This window comes from Pan troglodytes, chromosome 3 (genome assembly GCF_028858775.2).
Source record: "Pan troglodytes isolate AG18354 chromosome 3, NHGRI_mPanTro3-v2.0_pri, whole genome shotgun sequence".
NCBI classification, from domain to species: domain Eukaryota; kingdom Metazoa; phylum Chordata; class Mammalia; order Primates; family Hominidae; genus Pan; species Pan troglodytes.
In genome coordinates, this window is record NC_072401.2 from 6,681,958 (window position 1) to 6,702,142 (window position 20,185).

General features: G+C 52.7%; 1 protein-coding gene across 9 annotated transcripts in view; it reads right to left on the reverse strand.

The window, feature by feature from the left end:
• PPP2R2C (protein phosphatase 2 regulatory subunit Bgamma) overlaps nt 1-20,185 on the reverse strand; it is a 244,304-nt gene that overhangs the window by 35,137 nt on the left and 188,982 nt on the right. For all 9 annotated transcript variants that reach the window (XM_016951256.4, XM_016951255.4, XM_016951257.4 and 6 more), the window contains 2 exons: nt 19,340-19,452; nt 16,057-16,234 (listed from right to left, as the gene is read on the reverse strand). In XM_016951256.4, coding sequence (XP_016806745.1) covers nt 16,057-16,234; nt 19,340-19,452 — 291 coding nt within the window. The remainder of the gene's footprint in view (nt 1-16,056; nt 16,235-19,339; nt 19,453-20,185) is intronic.

Consider the following 20,185-nt stretch of genomic DNA (forward strand, 5'->3'; position numbering starts at 1 on the left):
TTCCGTGAGTGAGGTGTGCCCCTTCTACATTGGAAACAGAGGCTCGGTGAGGAGAAGCCAATTGCTCAGGGACAAGGAGAGAAGGGTCAGACCAGGCCTGGGACTCAGTTGGGCTCCAGAGTCTTCCATACGCCCTCCGTGGCTCCAGAGTGCAATCCCTGCCCCCTGACCATCTGGGGGTGGCTCCAGCTCTGCCGCTTGCTAGCTATGTGTCTTTGGGCAAGTTTCTGAACCTCTCTGTGCCTCGGTTTCCCCAACTTCAGAAGGGCAATTGCACTCTGCAGCTCCCAGATGAGGATGGGGTAAGGTAGTCCACGTGAAGCGCTGAGAACAGGACCAGGCTCAGAGTGGGTGCTCTGTAGGTGAGCTGCTGAGAAGGTCTGCGGCCTGTTCTGCCTGGCTGCCAGGGACCGCGGGTTCCAGCCTCAAATCTACCTTTCATCTGCTGTGGAGCCTCGGGCTAGTCTCTCAGCCTCTCTGGACTCTGTGTCATCTGAGGCTCAGGGAGCAGGAGGAGAAAGTCACAGCTGCAGTCATGGGCATGAGACAGGGACAGTGAGGTGCTGGGCAGGGAGGGGCTGTCAGGTGGGACCCTGGGTCCCAGCCTCAAATCTCCCTTTCATCTGCTGTGGCACCTCGGGCCAGTCTCAGCCTCTCTGGACTCTGTGTCATCTGAGGCTCAGGGAGCAGGAGGAGAAAGTCACAGCTGCAGTCATGGGCATGAGACAGGGACAGCGAGGTGCTGGGCAAGGAGGGGCTGTCAGGTCCCTGGAGGGGCCCGGGGACCTGGCAGTTGTCTGGCTTCAGCTCCCCATGTCTTGAAATGAACCCCCTTTTCCTTCCAGTGCCAACATTCACAGGTGTTGGCAAGTGTTTTCTGCAAAGAGTCAGAGAGTCAATATTTCAGGCCTAGCCAGACGTAGGATTTCTATCAAAACTGCAAGGACTCAACTCTGCTGTTGTAACAGAAAACCAGCCAGAGGTGCTACCTAAACAAAGGATGGCTATGTGCACAGAAAGCCCCATGCACAGTGGATTTGCCCTGCCGCCCACAGCCCCAGGCCTACAGGAGGCGATGCAGTCTTGCTTGGGTCACACAGCCTCCCTTCTTTACTGCACACAGCCGCAGGTTCAATGTCAGATGGAGCAAGTGCAGCCCTGGAGGGATAGGTGGGCCTATCCCGGTCCCCCATCCACAGTACAAGGAGCTCCTCACCCTGGTGGGTGGGGGTAGGGGTGCTGGGTGTCCCCAGCTGTTCAGACCACCCCAGTGAGCTCAGAGCCTGCACCTGGGGGAGTCAGCAAAGCGGGGTTTCTTCCACCCAAGAGTGAAGTCTGCAGCCATCCCTTCCAAGGACACAGGAGCTGTGATCCACACAGGCCTCCTGTATAGTCCTCGGGTATGCAGAGGTTTTTATAGAAACTCCTTCATCTCCCCATCAAGCTACTAATGACTTTCTTCACAGAACTGGAAAAAACTACTTTAAAGTTCATATGGAACCAAAAAAGAGCCCGCATTCCCAAGACAATCCTAAGCAAAAGAACAAAGCTGGGGGCATCACGCTACCTGACTTCAAACTATACTACAAGGCTACAGTAACCAAAACAGCATGGTACTGGTACCAAAACAGAGATATAGACCAATGGAACAGAACAGAGGCCTCAGAAATAACACCACACATCTACAACCATCTGATCTTTGACAAACCTGACAAAAACAAGAAATGGGGAAAGGATTCCCTATTTAATAAATGGTGCTGGGAAAACCAGCTAGCCATATGTAGACAGCTGAAACTGGATCCCTTCCTTACACCTTATACAAAAATTAATTCAAGATGGAGTAAAGACTTAAATGTTAGACCTAAAACCATAAAAACCGTAGAAGAAAATCCAGACAATACCATTCAGGACATAGGCATGGGCAAGGACTTCATGACTAAAACACCAAAGCAATGACAACAAAAGCCAAAATAGACAAATGGGATCTAATTAAACTAAAGAGCTTCTGCACAGCAAAAAACCCTGCCATCAGAGCGAACAGGCAACCTACAGAATGGGAGAAAATTTTTGCAATCTACCCATCTGAGAAAGGGCTAATATCCAGAATCTACAAAGAACTTAAACAAATTTTAAAAAAATCAAACAACCCCATCAAAAAGTGGGCAAAGGATATGAAGAAATACTTTTCAAAAGAAGACATTTATGCAGCCAACAGACACATGAAAAGATGCTATCATCACTGGTCATCAGAGAAATGCAAATCAAAACCACAATGAGATACCATCTCAAACCAGCTAGAATGGCGATCATTAAAAAGTCAGGAAACAACAGGTGCTGGACAGGATGTGGAGAAACAGGAACACTTTTACACTGTTGGTGGGACTATAAACTAGTTCAACCATTGTGGAAAACAGTGTGGCGATTCCTCAAGGATCTAGAACTAGAAATACCATTTGACCCAGCAATCCCATGACTGGGTATATACCCAAAGGATTATAAATCATGCCACTATAAAGACACATGCACATGTATGTTTATTGCGGCACTATTCACAATAGCAAAGACTTGGAACCAACCCAAATGTCCATCGATGATAGACTGGATTAAGAAAATGTGTCACATATACACCACTGAATACTATGCAGCCATAAAAAAGGATGAGTTCATGTCCTTTGTAGGGACATGGATGAAGCTGGAAACCGTAATTCTGAGCAAACTATTCCAAGGACAGAAAATCAAACTCCACATGTTCTCACTCATAGGTGGGAAGTGAACAATGAGAACACTCGGAAACAGGGCGGGGAACATCACACACCAGGACCTGTCATGGAGTGGGGGAATGGAGGAGGGATAGCATTAGGAGAAATACCTAATGTAAATGACGAGTTGATGGGTGCAGCACACCAACATGGCACATGTATACCTATGTAACAAACCTGCACATTGTGCACATGTACCCTAGAACTTAAATAACAAAAAAAGCACTTGAAATGTAGCTAGTGCCAATGTTGAAATGACAATATTTCGGGTATATTTAGTTAAATAAATTTTATTATTAAGATTTTTATTACTAAAATAATTTTATCATTAAAATTTATTTCACCTGTAAAAAAAAAAAAAAAAAGAAACTCCTTCATCTCCTGCTACCAGAGGCACAGCCTGCTCTCCTGGAGCCCAGCCACACGAGCTCAGCCACACCAGCCCCACGTGAGGCTGGAGGAGGTGGCTGCACCTCCAGGAGCCATGGCAGCTAAGCTGCACCAGTCTGCCCCCCCGTCGTCCTCTCCTGTAAGGTGGGCACAGGAACCAAGGGCTGCTCGCTCCTCTACAGGGCAAATCTCTGCTGACTGGAAATACAGCCAGGTATGTGAAATGAAGAAGCATCACTGGTTGGTTCTGGCAAGGAGCTCAAGAGAGAAGCAAGTATGCAAAGCACTCCACAAACGCCAAAAGCAGTGTGCAAATACTGGTTCACCTCGTGATGGGCCCCAGTGGAGATCCCACGACAAGCTAATCTAAAAACCACAGCAAGTAATTGAACTTTGAGACATGGTAATAACCCCAGAGAGCTGTGCCTAGCACAGACCAGGCAAATAGTCCACCCCTGCAGGCAGGAACTGCCCATGTGCCAACCCCACCCAGGAGGAGAGGGAGGCCCAGGGTGGGCAGTGATTTGCCCAGGGCCACATGCAGAGCCCTGGCAGAGTAAGGACTGAAATCCTGGCTCCCTAACTTCCAGTCAGCATTCCTCCCACTGTTCTGGAGTAAACACATTTCCACACCATCTGCAGCTTTCCCCATGGGGTGGGCACCCCAAGGACCCTGATGCCAGGCTGGCTGGACTGGCTTGTGTCCTCAGCAAGGGGGATGCTGGGTGCAGAGCAGGGATCCATGAGAAAGAGGGCTGCAGCCTTGGGCTCCACCGATTTCACCGAGCGCAGCGAGGCTCATCCAGATGTCTCGGCAGGAGCCTGCTCTCAGGATGGAGGAAGCTGTCGCCATGGCAACCAAGCTGCCACCGGAGTTAGGGATGGAGGCAGCCCTGCCAAGAGCCACAAAAGGACTCACGCATGAGCTCACCAGGGACGCCGGATGCAGAGGTGCCCTAGAAGGCCTCCCACACATGGAGTTCATCTTGAAAAACTGCTTTTTCAGCAAATCTCCAAAAGATGACCTGACTACAAACATGAGCTGCAAGCACTCAGACCAAGGCATGTCAGATCCTACAGGAGGATTCCTGGCTGCCATAGCAAAATGCTACAGACCGAGTGGCTTAAACAGTATGTGTTTCTCATAGCTATGGAGGCCCGAAGTCCAATAACACGGTGTTAGCAGGGCTGGCTCCTTCTGAGGCCCGTCTCCTCGGCTTGAAGGTGACTGCCTTCTCCTTGTGTCCTCACATTCTCATTCCTGCATCTTAACATCTCTCTGTGGATTCTAATCACCTCTTCTTATAACAACACCAGTCAGATTGGATTAGGGTCCACCCTGCCAGCCTTATTTTAACTTAATCACCCCTTTAAGGCCCTGTCTCCAAATATAGTCTCATTCTGAGGTTCTGGGAGTTAGGGTTTCAACGTATGAATGGGGATGGGGGAGACACAATCTAGCCTGTAACAGCCTCCTTTCCTTCTCCACTCAGAACACCTTAATGATTATGCAATTCCTCTCAGGGAGCAGAACGCAGCTTGCTGGAACCGTAGGAAAGGTGCTGTTCTATTTCACCGCTCACTGCACAAGTCACTGAGCCCCGCACGCTCTCTGTGTGGTGAGTCCATCTTCACAGCTCTGCCATGGCCCACCTCAGGTGATTCATAAGTGCTTAGAAAGGAATCAACCAAGCTATGAAAAAGGAAGAAAGTCCTGACTTCTGAATCACAAAACCCAGAGCTTGAAAGTCCAGCCCCACTGCCTAACATCTGTGTGATCTCTTGAAAACTCAGCCTTTCTGTGCTCTGCTTTTCTTATCTGTAGAATGGGTTGATAACTTCTGCTTTGCAGGGCTGTAATGAGGATTTCACCAGATGACATACGTCAAAAGACCCAGCACATGGCTACAGTTAAATTGAATTTATTTAAATTAGAACTCCCAATCAGAGTCTTTCTCTCCCTCTGGGAAAAAAGCATACAGCTAAGCAGGATGCAAAAGGTACAGTGCTTGTCACCCCCTGGGAGGACTAGGAGGGTCTGTGGTGAATGGCATGCCTTGGTTTCCAAGAACTGAGAGGGGGAATCCAAGGTTGGACAGAGCTGGGATGTGCACCCAGGCAGCTGTACCCCCACAGCACTGAGAAGGAGCAGACCAGACCCCGACCTGACTGCTGGGGCTCCCAGCCTGGCAGGGAAGCAGATTTAGCTCCACGATCGATCGATGGCCTAAGAGAGACACAGGTGCTCATGTCAGAGATTTATAACGAGGCCCTGAGATGGTGCAGAGTCAGGGAAGGGCCCTCCGAAGCCCATGGTGAGTAGGAGTTATCCCGGCAGAGCTAGCGGGTGGGAAAGTGTTTGGGGTGTGTGTGTGTTGGAGGGGGTGAGGGGGTTGAAGAGGGGGAGTGCAAGGCTCAGAGGTGTGAGAGGCTGGGTGGCTGAACATGAGGGAGGGAGGCAGAGAGGGTGAGAGCCAGGCTGGAGAGGATGCGGCGCCAGCAGAACTCAGAGGGAGCATAGGCTCTGTCCAAAAGGAGAGGAGTTCTAAGAGGGAGGGAGAGGCTCCAGGGTGATGGAGTATGAGCTATGAGGGTGGAGGGGTCCTGACATAAGGCTGGGAGTGGCAGGACCCATCCTGAAGAGGGAAGCAGGCCAAGGGTCTGGGGCTCAGGCCTGGGGTCAAGAGGATTTTAACAGGGAGCGAGTTCTAGAAATGTCAGGGAGGTCTGTCAAGAAGGGACAGGAGGCAGGCCAGGGTCGCACACCTCTACCATGCCACCTGCAGGGCAAACGTGAGGACTGCCATACAGCTACTGACAGCCATGCTCATCGCAAAACAACCTCCCATCTATCCTGCAATTGGGCCTGTCTTTCCACAGGACCTAAAGCAAGAACCAAGAAATACGGCTGTCTCAACAAAGCTGGGCAGGCCATCAGAAGGACACTTGGCTCAGAGGGGCCTTGGGCAAGGGAGCCCACCTCTCAGTGCCCATCTCCACTTCTGCTGAGTTGGGACAGTGACAGCCCCCACCTGGTGAGTGGTCATGAGACTGAAATGCAACAGCGGCATCTTGCATTTGTTCACCCCAGCACCAGGCAGGCTGCAACTGGGGTTGTTACCATCATGACTGAGAGGCGGTGTAGCATGACAGTTAAGTGCATGGTTCTGCATCCAGACAGCTTAAATCTGAATCCCAGCCCTGGCACCCCCTTTCCCCTGCACCCCCTTTCCCCGTTTGACTTTGGGTAGATTACTGAAACTTACTGTGGCTTTGTTTCCTCATCTGTAAAAGGGGGATATTAATAACGCCTACCACATAGTGTTGTTGGGAGGATTCAACCAGTTAACATCGGCAGCGTGCTCAGAACACCGTGTGACACAGCAAGTAGTGACAGTGGGGTGGGAGGTGGAGATGCTGACCTCGACGCAATGGCTCACAACGGGGTCAGCACCATGGACAGCGCCAGGGCACGCAGGAAGCCCTCAGTCATGGTGGAGGCTGACTGACCAACTGCCTGGCCTTGTGAAGGCCCCAGAGCAGTTGTGTGCTGGTAACTTGAACAATACCCTCTCTTCTGGGGAGGGGAGAGATTGATTTTGTAGTGTTTGTAGATATCTGTAGAAATACTACCACCAGGCCAGGTGCGGTGGCTAACGCCTGTAAACCCAGCACTTTGGGAGGTCAAGGCAGGTGGATCACGAGGTCAGGAGATCGAGACCATCCTGGCTAACACGGTGAAACCCCGTCTCTACTAAAAAATACGAAAAATTAGCCGGGCGTGGTGGCGGGCACCTGTAGCCCCAGCTACTCAGGAGGCTGAGGCAGGAGAATGGCGTGAACCTGGGAGGCAGAGATTGCAGTGAGCCGAGATTGCGCCACTGCACTCCAGCCTGGGCGACACAGCGAGTCTCCATCTCAAAAAAAAAAAAGAAAAGAAAAAGAAAGAAATACTACCACCATGGCCAAATTCAGGCTGCCAAAGAGATGCCCATGAACATGGATTTGGGAAGAGATGTGCACACCTGGCTGTTACAAGCTGTGTGTGACCTTGTGTCATGCTAGCAGCTGGCAAGACACAAGGTCGCACATAGCCAGATCAAGGGAGACCCGGCAAGGATAGCCCAACTGTCTAAATGAAAGCCAGTTTCAGGACACCAGTCCAGCCAAGAGAAGGGGAAACTGGTGTCCAGGAAGGTGAAGCAAACTGCCAGGGGACCACGTGGCAGGTCCAGGACAGAAGCCTCAGTGTCAATGCCTTTCCGTCAAGGACTTTCTAAGCAGGCCGGGGTCCTCCCCACCTTATCCTAACACCCATCTCACTTTATTACGCTAGTTCCATTATTTGAGCATCTACTCTGGACCAGGCATTATTCCAGGTAGGTCAAACAAGGTCCCTGCTCTCATGAAGCTGCCAGTCCAGGAGGGAGAGGCGGGAAATGAACAGGGAACGAGGTAGAGGCCAAGCCTCAAGGGAAGGGGCTCGAGGGAGTCATGGAGGGGATGGACTAGTTCTGACAGACTGGTCAAGGAAGGCCTCTTTAAGAAGGTGTCCAATGAGTGGATGAGGGTGGAGAAACTTCACAGGCGGAGGGAACAGCCAGTGCAAAATGGCTCTGCTGCAGAAGATGGCTGGAAATATGGTGAAGAGCAGGGGGCCGGGAATGCTGAGCCCAGGGAGCAAAGGGAGAGAGGAGGAAGTGGGCCAGGGAGGGGCCAGGGCCAGCTCCTGCAGGGCCTTGGAGGCCAGAGAAAGGGGCGGAGTTACTTCCAGTTGGGAGAAATCGCTGAAGGGTTCTGAGCAGGGAGTGACATGATCTTGTCGTTTTTTTTTTCTCACGTTGTAGGAGAACAGACTGTAAGGAGACACCTGGGGAAACACAGCTAATGAAGCAATGATGCTGCAGCTCGGTGATTTGCCAGGCACTGCCCTAAAGGCTTCCCAGATGTCATCGTAGCACCCAGTCCTCAAGCAGCCGTATGGTGTCAGCAGGGGCTTTTCCTCGCTTTACAGGTGAGGAGCTGAGGCACAGAGAACCCAAGTGAGCTGACCGAGGCCGCAGAGTCCCTATGTCTTGGGGCCAAGGTCTGAGCCCTGGCAGTCTGGCTCCTAGACCTAAGAAGGGAGGCCAGTCAGGTCACCATCATGATCAGAGTGAGACAGTGGCCTAAACACATGCTGGGGGCAGACAGGCAGGTGGGCTCTGGGTGCATTTGGACTATGGGATCACAGGACTCATCGAGGCTTGAGCAAGAAGAAGAGTATCTTCTTGCTCACCTAGAAAGTTCACCTGGATAGCATCAGGATCCCCATTCACTCAAAAAGTGCCTTTGTGCCAATTATGAAAAGACAGCTCTTCTTTGCAGAACTGAAAAACAAAAAAGTCCCTTCTTCCCAAGGTGCTTGGCTTGGATCATCACCTCTTTTGGGCAGCAGACAACCCATACAACTGTACTTGCAGGCCCTGGCAGAGACCCTGTCTGCTTCCCTAGCACCAAGTCCAATGCTCAACACAGAGAAGACTCTCGGCCAATGCTGCTGAATCAACCAAAGAATGCACAGAACCGTGGGCAGGTAGTGGCAGAGCTGGAGTAAGAACCCAGGGGTCCAGACTCCCAGCCATCAGTGGTACGTATCTGACATGCTGTGAACAGAGCATTTTTGAGCAGGGCATCCCAGTTTCCTTCTCTGTAAATTAGCACCAAGGGCAGGAAGAAGAGGCGGCCTGTAAGGTACCCGACAGTGGGTCATGGGCTGGTGAGGGTTGCTTGTCTACACAGCATCAGGCCCCATACTCATCGGCCATTCCACCTTTACAGCTCCTGGTAAAGGAGACACACTCCCATGGGATAAAGGGGGTGCAGAAAGACTGAGTGACTGATCAGGGTCAGTGCCAGAGGCAGGGGTAGAGCCTGGGCTCAGGGTGCCTTGGCCCAGCACAGAGCCTGCATGCAGAGGGACTGTGTCTGCTCCCTCCTTTGTTCTCTGCACAGAGGACAAGCTGAGTCTTCAGGCAGGCATGGGCTGATGAAGGTTCTGAGCCTCCTGCAGTGAATCGCTGCACCCCCCTCCAGCCCACCTGGCTGCACGGACCTGCTCTGTAAATGGGAATTAGAAATTCTCCAGGCCGAGGCTTGGTGTGATGCCAGTTCCCACCATGAGAAATCACTAAGGGAGAGAAAAATCAATCGAACCATCTTTTAAATTCTCTGGGTGCTAAAAATAAAGCAGAGGTCCATCCGCTGAGACCTCCTGTGCAATTTGTTACCTTTAAGACGCATCAGACTCAAGAAAAATCACCCAGTGCTGTGTTAACAGTCTCAAAATGTTGGTATTAAAGGACGCGAGAGGTTGCTTAAACAGATGTTGAAACTGCACCGTGGAAAACGGAGTTTTAACCATCAGAGATGCAGGGATTTTATGAGAACCAACCTTAAATATTTGAAGGGCTGTTGTTTAAGAGACAAAATAAACCATCCTCTTGCTGGGCTCCAATTAGGCACCAGGCTCTTTATGTGAAAGATTTCTTTATTCCTTACAAATATCCTTATAAAAGGGAATTTTCTCATTTTATAGTCAGGGAAGCTGATGGCCCAGCAGGCTGAGCAATGGGTCTCAGCCCAGGCCCACCAGAGCCTAAAGCCTGGGCTCCTTCTCCTGCACTTTAGGGTCTGGGGTCTCTGATTCCCCAGGAGCCCAGATCAAAAAGGAGGTGTCTGTATCCTAAGACCACATGGAAATGGTGAACTTCCAGCCCACTCCACCTACAACCGTTCGTAAGTACCTCCTATCGCCAGGTCCTATGTGGAGCAGGGGATGCAGAGAGGCCTCACCCTGGGTTCCTAATCTCAGGGCTTCCACCATAAAATGGAGGAGGCTGTCACAGTAACAAAACACTCCGTGTGACCAGGGGTAGCCAAGGAGCCGCAGGCTTAGAGGGGCTCTGACCAGCCTGGGAGGGGTGTGGCAGGGACAGGTCAGAGGCTGTCCCAGATAATGGGCTGTGAGATGCTGCAAGTGGGCAAACAGGAGTCAGCCAGGCCAAAGAGGCAGATGGCATGGTCAGGAGAAGGGATGGAGGATGGCAGTGCTCCACCCCACCCTGCCCCATGCCAGGGACCCAGCAGCTGAAGGAGTGAGCCAGTGTGACCCGAGAGGTGGGCAGGGGCTGGTCACCAAAGGCACAGGGCACTGTGGAGGGGATCAGGCTTTCTCCAGAAGCCAGAAGGGAATCCGTGAGAGTTTTAAGGGGGGCTGACATGGTCAGACCAGAGGTTCCGATGAGCCAATTTCACAGCTGTGAAGAAGGCTCTGGGTAGGACAGGGCGGGATTCAGGCAAGTGTCGGGGGAGAGTAGAGAGGGCTGGGCACCTCTTTCCATTCTGAGGGTGAGGGAGAGGGAGGAGGCTGGGAGGGCTCCTCTTGCTTGAGCCTTGGTGACTACACCGAGACAGGTCACAGAGCCTCAGTATCACCAGGCTCCCTCCCTCCATCTGAGAGCCAATGACGGCATTCCAGCAGAGATGTCCTCTGAGTCACCTTTCTCATTGTCCAATAGTCAAAGCAATGCCCTCTTTTTCTCCTTTACTAAGAAACATTTTCCTTTCTCTTGATATGGTTACTAAAAGTCAATTTTGCTGAGACGGGAAGTGTTAGTGATTGGACTTAGGAGATGCGACACGGTGGAAAACCTCCAGTGGGCACGGAGGACTGAACAGCGTCATCGGGCCGAGTGAGGACCCCAGAGAGCAAGGGTCAAAAGGACGCAAACCCCAAGTCCAGCCCAGGCCTTCCCCTGGCTCTGCGCGGACGCAGGCCTCCTGACCCTGGGTTTTTCTTGTCAGGACTCATCAGAACTGTCACCCTCTGACAGCCAGAATCCACCCCACTGAGACTTGCTTAGAAGGTATCTCAAACATTCAGAGCAATTCCCAGCTCCGCATGGGGTCTCAGCTGCCTTTCTGGCCTCCTCCCATGTCAGAAATGAAACGCCTCCTCTCATTACTCGGCTGCTATCAGTCCCCATCGCGGCACCTGCAGCCCACAGTCCTCACACTTTCTCTGCCAAGTAAGGCTTCTCTCTGCGGTGTGAGCCCTGGATCTGTGTCTTGTCACTGCAGCAGCACCCCATGGGGAGCCAAGCGGCAACAGGCCATGGGGAGCACCAGGTGCACTGAGGTTCCCCAATGAATAGATCCAATCGGGGAGGTTTCCATGGCCACCATGTGCCCCTGGAGACTCCACTCAACTCCTGCCAAATGCCTAAGTTGCCCTATCAGGGCTGCCTCAAGCCCAGCTCAGAATCTTGTTCATGCTATAGACACACACTCCTCTATCACTAAGGCCAGGGTGCTTTATATTTTGATGAATTAATAATCATTTTCACAGAATGGGAAGTTACACAGAGATCTGACACTGAGTTACACGGCAGGGTGTGCGGCCAGGGATGTTCCCAGATCCACAGGGGCCCCCGATCTGCTGACACTCTTCCCTTGTCACTGTCCCTCACCTGGCTCAGATTCTTTGGTCAATAATCATTATTTTCACTCTCTTGCACACACCATCAGCTCCATGTCTACATCCTCACTTGGCAAAAACCACACCCCTGGCTTACCCTCCACCGACCTGAGGCCTGCAGCCAGCAGCAGGCGTGGCTGGAGAGAAATGTACACGGCTGCGCTGGCTGGGCCACCGACTCCCTGTAGCACCCACGGACCACCTGCTCCAATGCCGGGTATTTTACCAATGGTTTATCATGTGTCCACTCCTGGAGGTAGAATCTTTATCTACTTCTAGCATCACCCAAGAGGGCTGGCACACAGTAGGTGCTTAATAAATACCTGCTGGTAAATGGTGTGCTCTGCAACATGCAGACAGGGCACAATCTGTGTGTTCGGGATGGGACAGGAGGCAAGGCTCATGGTAACGGCCAGGGAGGACTTTGCAGTCCTGGGATGAACCAACCCCCTTTTCTTATTCACAGCCAACTTGTTTGAATGTCCTGTGGCCACCCCGATCCAAAATTGGTTATGATACAATCCAAATCTATGACATCTCCATCCTTACAATCTCATTCCCCCACCGCCTCCCACCCGTGGCCACGCTCTGGCCCTGTCTCTCACTCTCTCTCCCCGGGTCTCCTTGCTGGTTCCCAAGCCGCCAGCCTTGTCTGCTGGAATCCAGTCCACCCACGACACATACCCACGACACACACACCTCCAAAGCTGGCTAGTGACACGCCCCTGTTTACAGTACATCAATAGCTTGATAGCTTCCCGTTCCCTGGAAGCAGGCAGGTGGGAAGTCCACACAGCCTCCAGTAATGTAATATAGATGCAGACAGGGAGACAGGATTCAACCCTTCTGATGAATGAAGGGGGATGTCTCTGTTTTGCACTCTCCCCCTTAACATTGAAGCACATGTTTACCTCCATCTTTTCAGAGAGAACCAGCTTCAGGGTCTAAGGGCAACCCAGAGAGAGGCTGCAGCGTCCTTGTTCAGTAGCCACTGGCCACATGTGGCTATTTCGTTTGAAGTATGATTAACTGGAACTAAATCAAATTAACGATGTCGCTCCTCAGTCACCAAGCCACGTTTTAGGCACTCAGCAGGCACATGGGGCTGGTGGCTGCCACCCCATGAGTGCAGACGGAGCAGTCTATTATCACAGAAAGTTTCAACAGACAGGGCTGAGGCTGTATTTTATTCCCACCGTTTTGTGTGCACAGCCGTTATGGTTGAGCCTACCTCCTATTTATGGTATGTGATACTTTAACTTATGATGGTGAAATTCAATTCCCTTTCAAAAGAAAATTACTTCGGCAAAAATAAAGCAACTTGACTTAAAGAAAACAATTTTTTTTTAAATGGGAAAAGTAAAGGGAAGCACACGTGGCATGTGGAGGCAGGCACAGCTGTGGGGGGTTTTGTGAATGACTGGCATTCGGGGCCCCTACCCCAGGAGAAAGCCCCCTGCCTGCACCACCCGCAGTGCCACAGCTCCAGCACCTTCTGCCTCCTCATGCATCCGCCTCCTGCACACCCATGCCCTCAGGCAGCCTCCTCGAGCCCAGGGAGCTTCCTACCCAAATTCCTTCTCTGGCCTCCTTGGCGGCCCCCACAGCAGCTTGTCCAGACCCTGGGCTACAGCAAGGATGACTCCCTCACTTCCACTGCCATGGCGGGGCTGTGTCCCCCAGCAGCCCCTGAGCCCTCCAGGGAAGGGTTGAGTTTCTCCCACTCATCCCCATGTCCCCAGGGCTCAGTGTGGGCCTGGGTGTAGAAAGGCGTGGGGAATGAATGCTTGAATAAATGAAATGAAGCAGCATCCCTTCCATACTCTAGGGCTTTATGGTTCTTTAGAAAGGGCTTCGGCATCCATAGTGTCACGGAATCCTCACGGCAGCCCAGACAGGAAAACCGAGCAGCAATTACCATCCCCACCCAAGTCCGGCAGGAAGGAGGCGGGGGCTCGAGAAGGGTGGCTGCCACTGTCCCAGGGCTGCAGGGGGCAGGCCGAGGCCAGGGCAAAAGCCCTGGACCAGGCATGGAGGCCCGATCATGAGTTCTGGCTCTGCCCCTGCCAACTGGGGACTCTGGGCCAGTCCCTCATCTCCCCCAGCCTCCGTTTCCTCATCTGTGAAATGGGGTGATCATCAAATTACCACTGTCTCTGAGCACCAAGTGAGACAACGAACGGCAGGCTGATTTGTAAACTGTACGGTACGGTCCAGGCCGCTCAGTGAGCCCCGCACCCTCCCCATTTGCAGACCTGGAGCTCCTGCTAGGAGACCGCCCCTCCCCCACATCCAGGGGTTGGGGGCGGAGCTGACTCCCTCCAGCACCAGGGAGAGGTACAGGAGTCCGGCCTGGCCAATCACAACAAGGCATTCACCCCCAATTAGAGCCCACAAGATGCCATTTAGGGTCCTAGTGGGACAGTTCAGAGAGAACTGGTCTCCTTTCTCCTGGACTTCATTCTGGGAGGGTGGGGCCCCAACTACTGGCACCTGAGATTGAAACACAGAAGACAGCAGAGGCAATCAGCCCAGAGAGCCATCACCCACGCTGCTCCAGCCCCTGAAGCCACCTGGCCCGCAGCTCTCTTACAGTTATCCACATCAAACGTGCTCGTGCAGCAGAAAGAGTCTAACCAACTGCTGCTATGAGCACTGTGGACTGGTGGGGCCCGATGTCCTTTCAGCTTCAATGGAGGGTCAGACAGATGCCCAGCCCAGCCCTCTATGTCCAGAGAAATCTGAACTTCAAGCCTTCAAAGCAGCTCAGGTCCCAATCCTTCCTGGAACCTTCCTGGCTGGCCCAATCCAGCCTCCCAGCTCTGGGCACTCTATGCCTTTGGGACAAGAGAAGGGAGAGAGATGCTGATGCTTCCTGATACCCACCAAGTGCTGACTTAGGGTTCGGCACATCACACACAGGGGCTCACTGATGGCACCCCACAGCTCTATGAGGAGGCATGATTGAAAAGACGGAGGCTCGGAGAGGGAGGTGAGTGTACTCACCCAGGGTCACAAAGCTTGAAGGTGGCAGTCAGACCCAAACAGACTTTCTGCCTCCGAAGCCCATACATGTGCCCCGCACCCTCTGGCTGGCTCAGGGGACATCCGACGCTTTGCTCTGTTCCCTTCCTGCTGTTTTCCAAGGGTCTCCCTGCCCAGGGGTCTCTGGCTGTGCCTGGCTCTCAGCCCACAAAAGCCATCTGTTACTCTCTTTCACCCTTCCTGGAATGCTCCCTGCCTCCCCTGCTCCCCACAGCTATCCCGGCTTCTACTGCTCTGAGGGACACAGCCCACTCCTGACCACTGCTGGGTGCCCAGGCTGCCTGGAGTCAGGAGGCCATCCAGTTGCATGGAGGCTCTCAGGAGGGTCTTCCTACCCCTTCCAAGACACACCTGGGTGGCATCCTCCACAAAGGGCAGTGTGGTATGGAGGTTAGAAGCGGGGAGTCTGGGGCCTGAGGGCCTGGGTTTCAGGCCCAGCTTTGACACTTGCTGGCTGTGAGCTTTGAGCAAGTTAACTTGAGTGCTCTGTGACTCAGTTTCCTCATCTGTAAAGGAGACTTAGAATAGTACCTACCTCATAGGGTTGTTGTGAGGATGAAATGAGTTAAAATGAATGCTTGTTGATGTTAGTCACAGAGCCTGGCACACAGAGTCTCACTGTGTGTTATTATAATTATTATTATCATTGGTTGTATGCAGAATAGTGACATCACAGCAACCTGCCTGCCCGCCCACCAGCCCCCCGGCAGGCCAAGCCTCGCCCTGCCTGCAGGCTGGTGCTCATGTCATCACCAGCTCTCTTCCCAGCAGTCGGTGGGAATAGTCAATGCTGCTGCTTCCCCTAGCTTGCCCTGACACAGGAGAACACCGAGCAGGGGGCCCTCAGGACCCCAACCCAGCTGGGCTTCTGACACCCTGGTTGTCACCCGAAGCCCTGGTCGGGGCCCCAGTGCTGGTCCTCCTATGGTAACACAGCCTGCCTTGGGTCCCAGTGGGGAGGGTCCCAGTGGGGAGGGCCCCGAGGCACCTTCAGTGGACGCTGAGCAAGGCCAGCAGTCCCTCGTCCAGAGCAGCTGAACCCTGAACTCTGTCTCCTTCCTGGCCCCTTGTGAGGCCCTAGGATGAGGGGATCATGGCCATGATGGAGGAGGCGATGGGTGCAATGCTCAGCAACCACGACTTTGCGGTTTTCAGAAACAGACGTGACATATGATTTTGTATCTGGGCCTCACACGCATACTAGGAGCCAGAGGTGCCTCACTGAAGAAGTTAAACAATGCAGCCACCCCCAAACCAGCTGGTTGCCAATCAAACCAAACCCGCCACCCCACCGGAAGCTACTCTGCCCATGGGAGGCACTGGCCAGGCCACAGTGAAGGATACTGAAGCTCCTGTCGGTGATGGCCAGGTGCCAGAGGTTGATGCGCAGGTCATCCGCCGACATGTAGGTCTCGCAGTCACTGTTGACGGAGATGGAGTTGATGTGGTAGGTGTGGCCATTGGCAAAGATCCTCCGAGGGCTCACCTCCACCATCAGATCCATGGGCTTCAGCACTGGCACCTGCAGAGGATGAGAAGGCAGGGAAGAGGTGAAGGCCAGGTGGTGGCATCAGGACATAGCATGCCGTGAGCACGTGATCCCAACCGGAGGCTGGAACACAGGGGTGGGCGTCCATCCTGATCCTCCGTGGTCTGAAATAGGCAGTGACAGATGGCAAATGCCCGCCGCCCACCAGCCCTGCAAGAGAGGCATGGATGCTTACCGGCTGTGGGTCTGTGAATAAGTGGCTGAACCCTCCTATACCCCAATTTCCTCAACTCTAAAATGAAACGAAAAGATACTGTGGCAGAGCCAGCCAATTGTCTGCCAGGCCTCCTCACCTCCTCCTGCAATGCAGTGCTGTCACTGGGAAACAGCTGTCTACATGTGGACTACATTTCCCAGCAGCCTTTGTGCCCAGACATGGCCACATGACTAGTTCTGACCAATGGGATGTGAGCAAAGTGATACCTGGCCCTGATGCAGCTAAGCAGCGGGAGCACCTTCCCCACCTGGAAGGTGAGGACCCAAGCCTTAGGGACTGAGACTCATGGGATGGGGATGGAAGGATCCTGCAGGAGAGCTGTGTCCCAACCAGCACATCCACATCGAACCTTCCCATAGTGAGAAATGCATTTCCGTGCTTGGCCCTGGACTGCTGGTGTTGTTTTGTTACAGCGGTGGAGTTAGCCTGACTCACACGAACTTTCATCTCAGACGGTTGGTGCGAGGAGTCCTTGCCATGGCATCAGACATTGAGCTTTCACAGCCCTGAAGGTCCCTTGCACAGCCCTGACCAACCCTGAGGCTGTCAACTGGTCCCACCAGCTTTCCCAGTGGACTAGGGATCAGCTACGGGAGCGAGGCGTCACCTCTTATCTCTCCATCTCTCTAGTGCTCAGTCCAAGGCCTAGCAGAGAGACTCTCCAGTGAATGAGTGAATGTGTGAGTGAATGAATGAATGGGCTGTGTCCCTGAGCTCTCAGGGAACAGCTGAGATGGGAGGTGACAGCCTCAGTGCTGCAGTCGGAGTGACAAGCACTGAGCTCCTTTGGAGCAAAGGCAGCTCTGCAGCCCACGTTAAATTTTCCCACACACCAGGGCACCCAGCCTGTGTGTGTGGGAGTGTGCATGGCTGAGAGTTCATGTATGTGTGTGTGCATATGAGTGTGCATGTGAGTGTGCATGCATGAGTATATGTGTATATGCATGTGTGTGTGTGTGTGTGTGCGCGCGCAGCACTGGTGTGAGTGACAGCCTGGCTCTGGGTGGTTCTTGCGTTGTTGCCTCTGTGTCTTTGCTTCTAGGTTGTGTGCCTGGGAGTTGGTGTTAGTGTGTCTAGACTCCTCCAAGGCATCCTCCCTGCATGTATTCCTGTGTCAGATATTTTAGCTATGCTGCTAACCTTCCCTTCCTTCGGGGTGCAGCCACTGCCCACCCTGGGGATCCCTGGACTCTCAGGAGAGAGAGGGAGTCCAGCTGCTCTGGAGAAGGGCAGAGCATCACTGTCCCAGCAAAGTCTTGGCATCTCAGTCCGCCTCCTGCTTCCTTCTGGCAACACTGCTTTCTGTTTTCTCCAGGCGGCCTTGGGACCCAGTTCATCCAGTGCTCCAGCCATTTGCTGCCATCCACCAAACCAGAGCTCAAAGCCAGTTTTTTTAGTAAAGAGAAGAAGAGAGAAAGGAAACCTTCCCTGAAGGTTTGGGGGTTTCATGAGTAAAACATGCTGCCTCCGCAGAAGCCACAGTCTAGTCAAGATGAGGGGCAAGGAAGATACAGACACTAAGGACAGACAGTGTCGGATCCAAAAGGCAAGAGGGGACACAGGAAAGATCACAATTGTCATCTGGCCTGTGCAGAAAGGCTTTACAGAGGTGAAGGCCAGTAGGGTTTTATGGGATGTATGGGAGTTCACCAAATTGATAAAGTAGAGAAAGGCCTCCTGGGGTGCCCATGGCCTCTCTGTGTTCCTCTGTCACCGCACTGAGTGCCAGTGTGATGGCGATTCCATGTCTGTTTCCTTGGGGGCTGGGGACACTTTGGGGACAGGTACTGAGTTGAACCTTGCTCACCTCTAGGGCCCCAAGGGCTAGCCCGGGGCCTAGCTTGGAGCAGCTCCTCAGTAAACAGCTGCCTCCAGTGTGAACTGCGCAGGGTGGGTAGAATGCTGTGCAGGGTTGGCGTGGCGTGGGTGAAATCGGAAGCAAACAAGGTGAGAGGCAGGATGAGGACAGACCAGGGCACCCAGGTTCTCAGTGACAGTTAAGTGTCTTGGGATGTGTGTGACTTACAGAGAAAAATCTCCAACGCTGGGAGGGACATAAACAGGATTTTTATGAAGGCCACTGGCTCTGCCCCAAACACCAGGGTGATCAAGATGTGATCGCTGTATCCTTCCCTCTAGATGAAACCCTCATAAACTTTCTTGGGACTGGGGGTGGGGCAGGGGGCACCAGCACCCTCATTACTCAACATTGAAGCTAATCGGCTGCCCACTTCCTCAGAATTTATTTATGCAATTTGCCAGTCATTTAGGCCAATGTATTTAAACATTTATTTCTTCTTCTCAGGAAGAGCACTGACTACTGCTTTATATTTATGGCGGCTCACTGGATGCTGGGCACGTGTGTGTCTGTTTCAGGGTATGTCTGTTTCAGGCCTTTGTAGATGCTGAAGGCCTCACACGGTCCAGGCTTCCTTCTGCCCTCAGTAAAGGACTCAGGAGCCACAAAGCTCTGCTGACCCATTCTCTTTCTGCCTCTGCCTACTCACTCAGCTGAGCAGTTTTAGGTGAGTTGCTGTCTCTCTCTGGGCCTCAGTTTCCCCTTCTTATAACAAGGGATTATCTGCCTTGCTCTCCACCCTCAGCTATAGGTGAAAAGCACTTTATAGCCATACACCACCCCTGCATGCTCACAAGAAGCCTAGAAGAAACGTGGTCATCTGTATGCTGCTGGTGAGGAAACTGAGGCAAGGGGCAGGAAGACGCCTGTGGCCGCCCAGCAGCCAGCAGCCCAACCAGGGTCTGCACCTGACTCTGGCTCAAATCTCAAAGGCTTTTCCAGCCCTAAAATTCTCAGGTGTAATAAAGAGGCGTGTGCCTGCTTCCCCCTCGCCGGAGCTCACCTGCAGTGACGTCACCGTGGACAGGTCCTTAAGTTTCCCCTCTTCATCCTTCAGGTTGTATCCTTCGGGCCTTTTATCTCGTTCGGTAATCTTCCATAATTTGATAGTTTTATCTTTAAAAACAGAACAAAATAAAGCGAGTCACATAATTAAGCAGCCGGATGGAACAGAAGATCCACTTTAGAAGGTGAAATCACGAGGCACCCCCTGGGGAAGGAGGGGGTTCTGCCAACAGATGGCTTTGGACCACAACTGCAGCTCTGTCTCGAGGGCTCCAGCCTTTGGCCTCCCTGCAGATTTCGGACCGGCCAGCCTCCGCAGTCACGTGAGCCACTTCCTTAAAATAAATCCCCCTTTCTCTTTCTCACTCTCATACCCTACTGATTCTTTTTCTCTGGAGAACCCTGACTACTACAGGAGTCAAAACAAATAGCACCATGTTGATGAGAAGGAACTGGGAAGAGAACTGAGAACTGGGGTCAGTGGAGCATCTGAAAGGTACCCAAGGCCCTGCCATTAGGAAAGAGTGAAGCCAGGATTCAAACCCAGGTGGGAAGCTTTGAGGGGAGCGGAGTGTAGGGAGTGCTGAAAGATGACCTTTTCTCCAGAGAGGCAGGAAGAAAGTGACATGTCTTTTTTTTTTTTTCTTTTGAGACAGGGTCTCACTCACATCACCCAGGCTGGAGTGCAGTGGCACCATCTCAGCTCACTACAGCCTTGACTTTACCGGTCTCAGATGATCCTTCAATCTCAGCCTCCTGAGTAGCTGGGACTACAGGCTCTCACCACCACACCTGGCTAATATTTTATTTTTTTGTAGAGATAGAGTCTCACCACGTTGCCCAG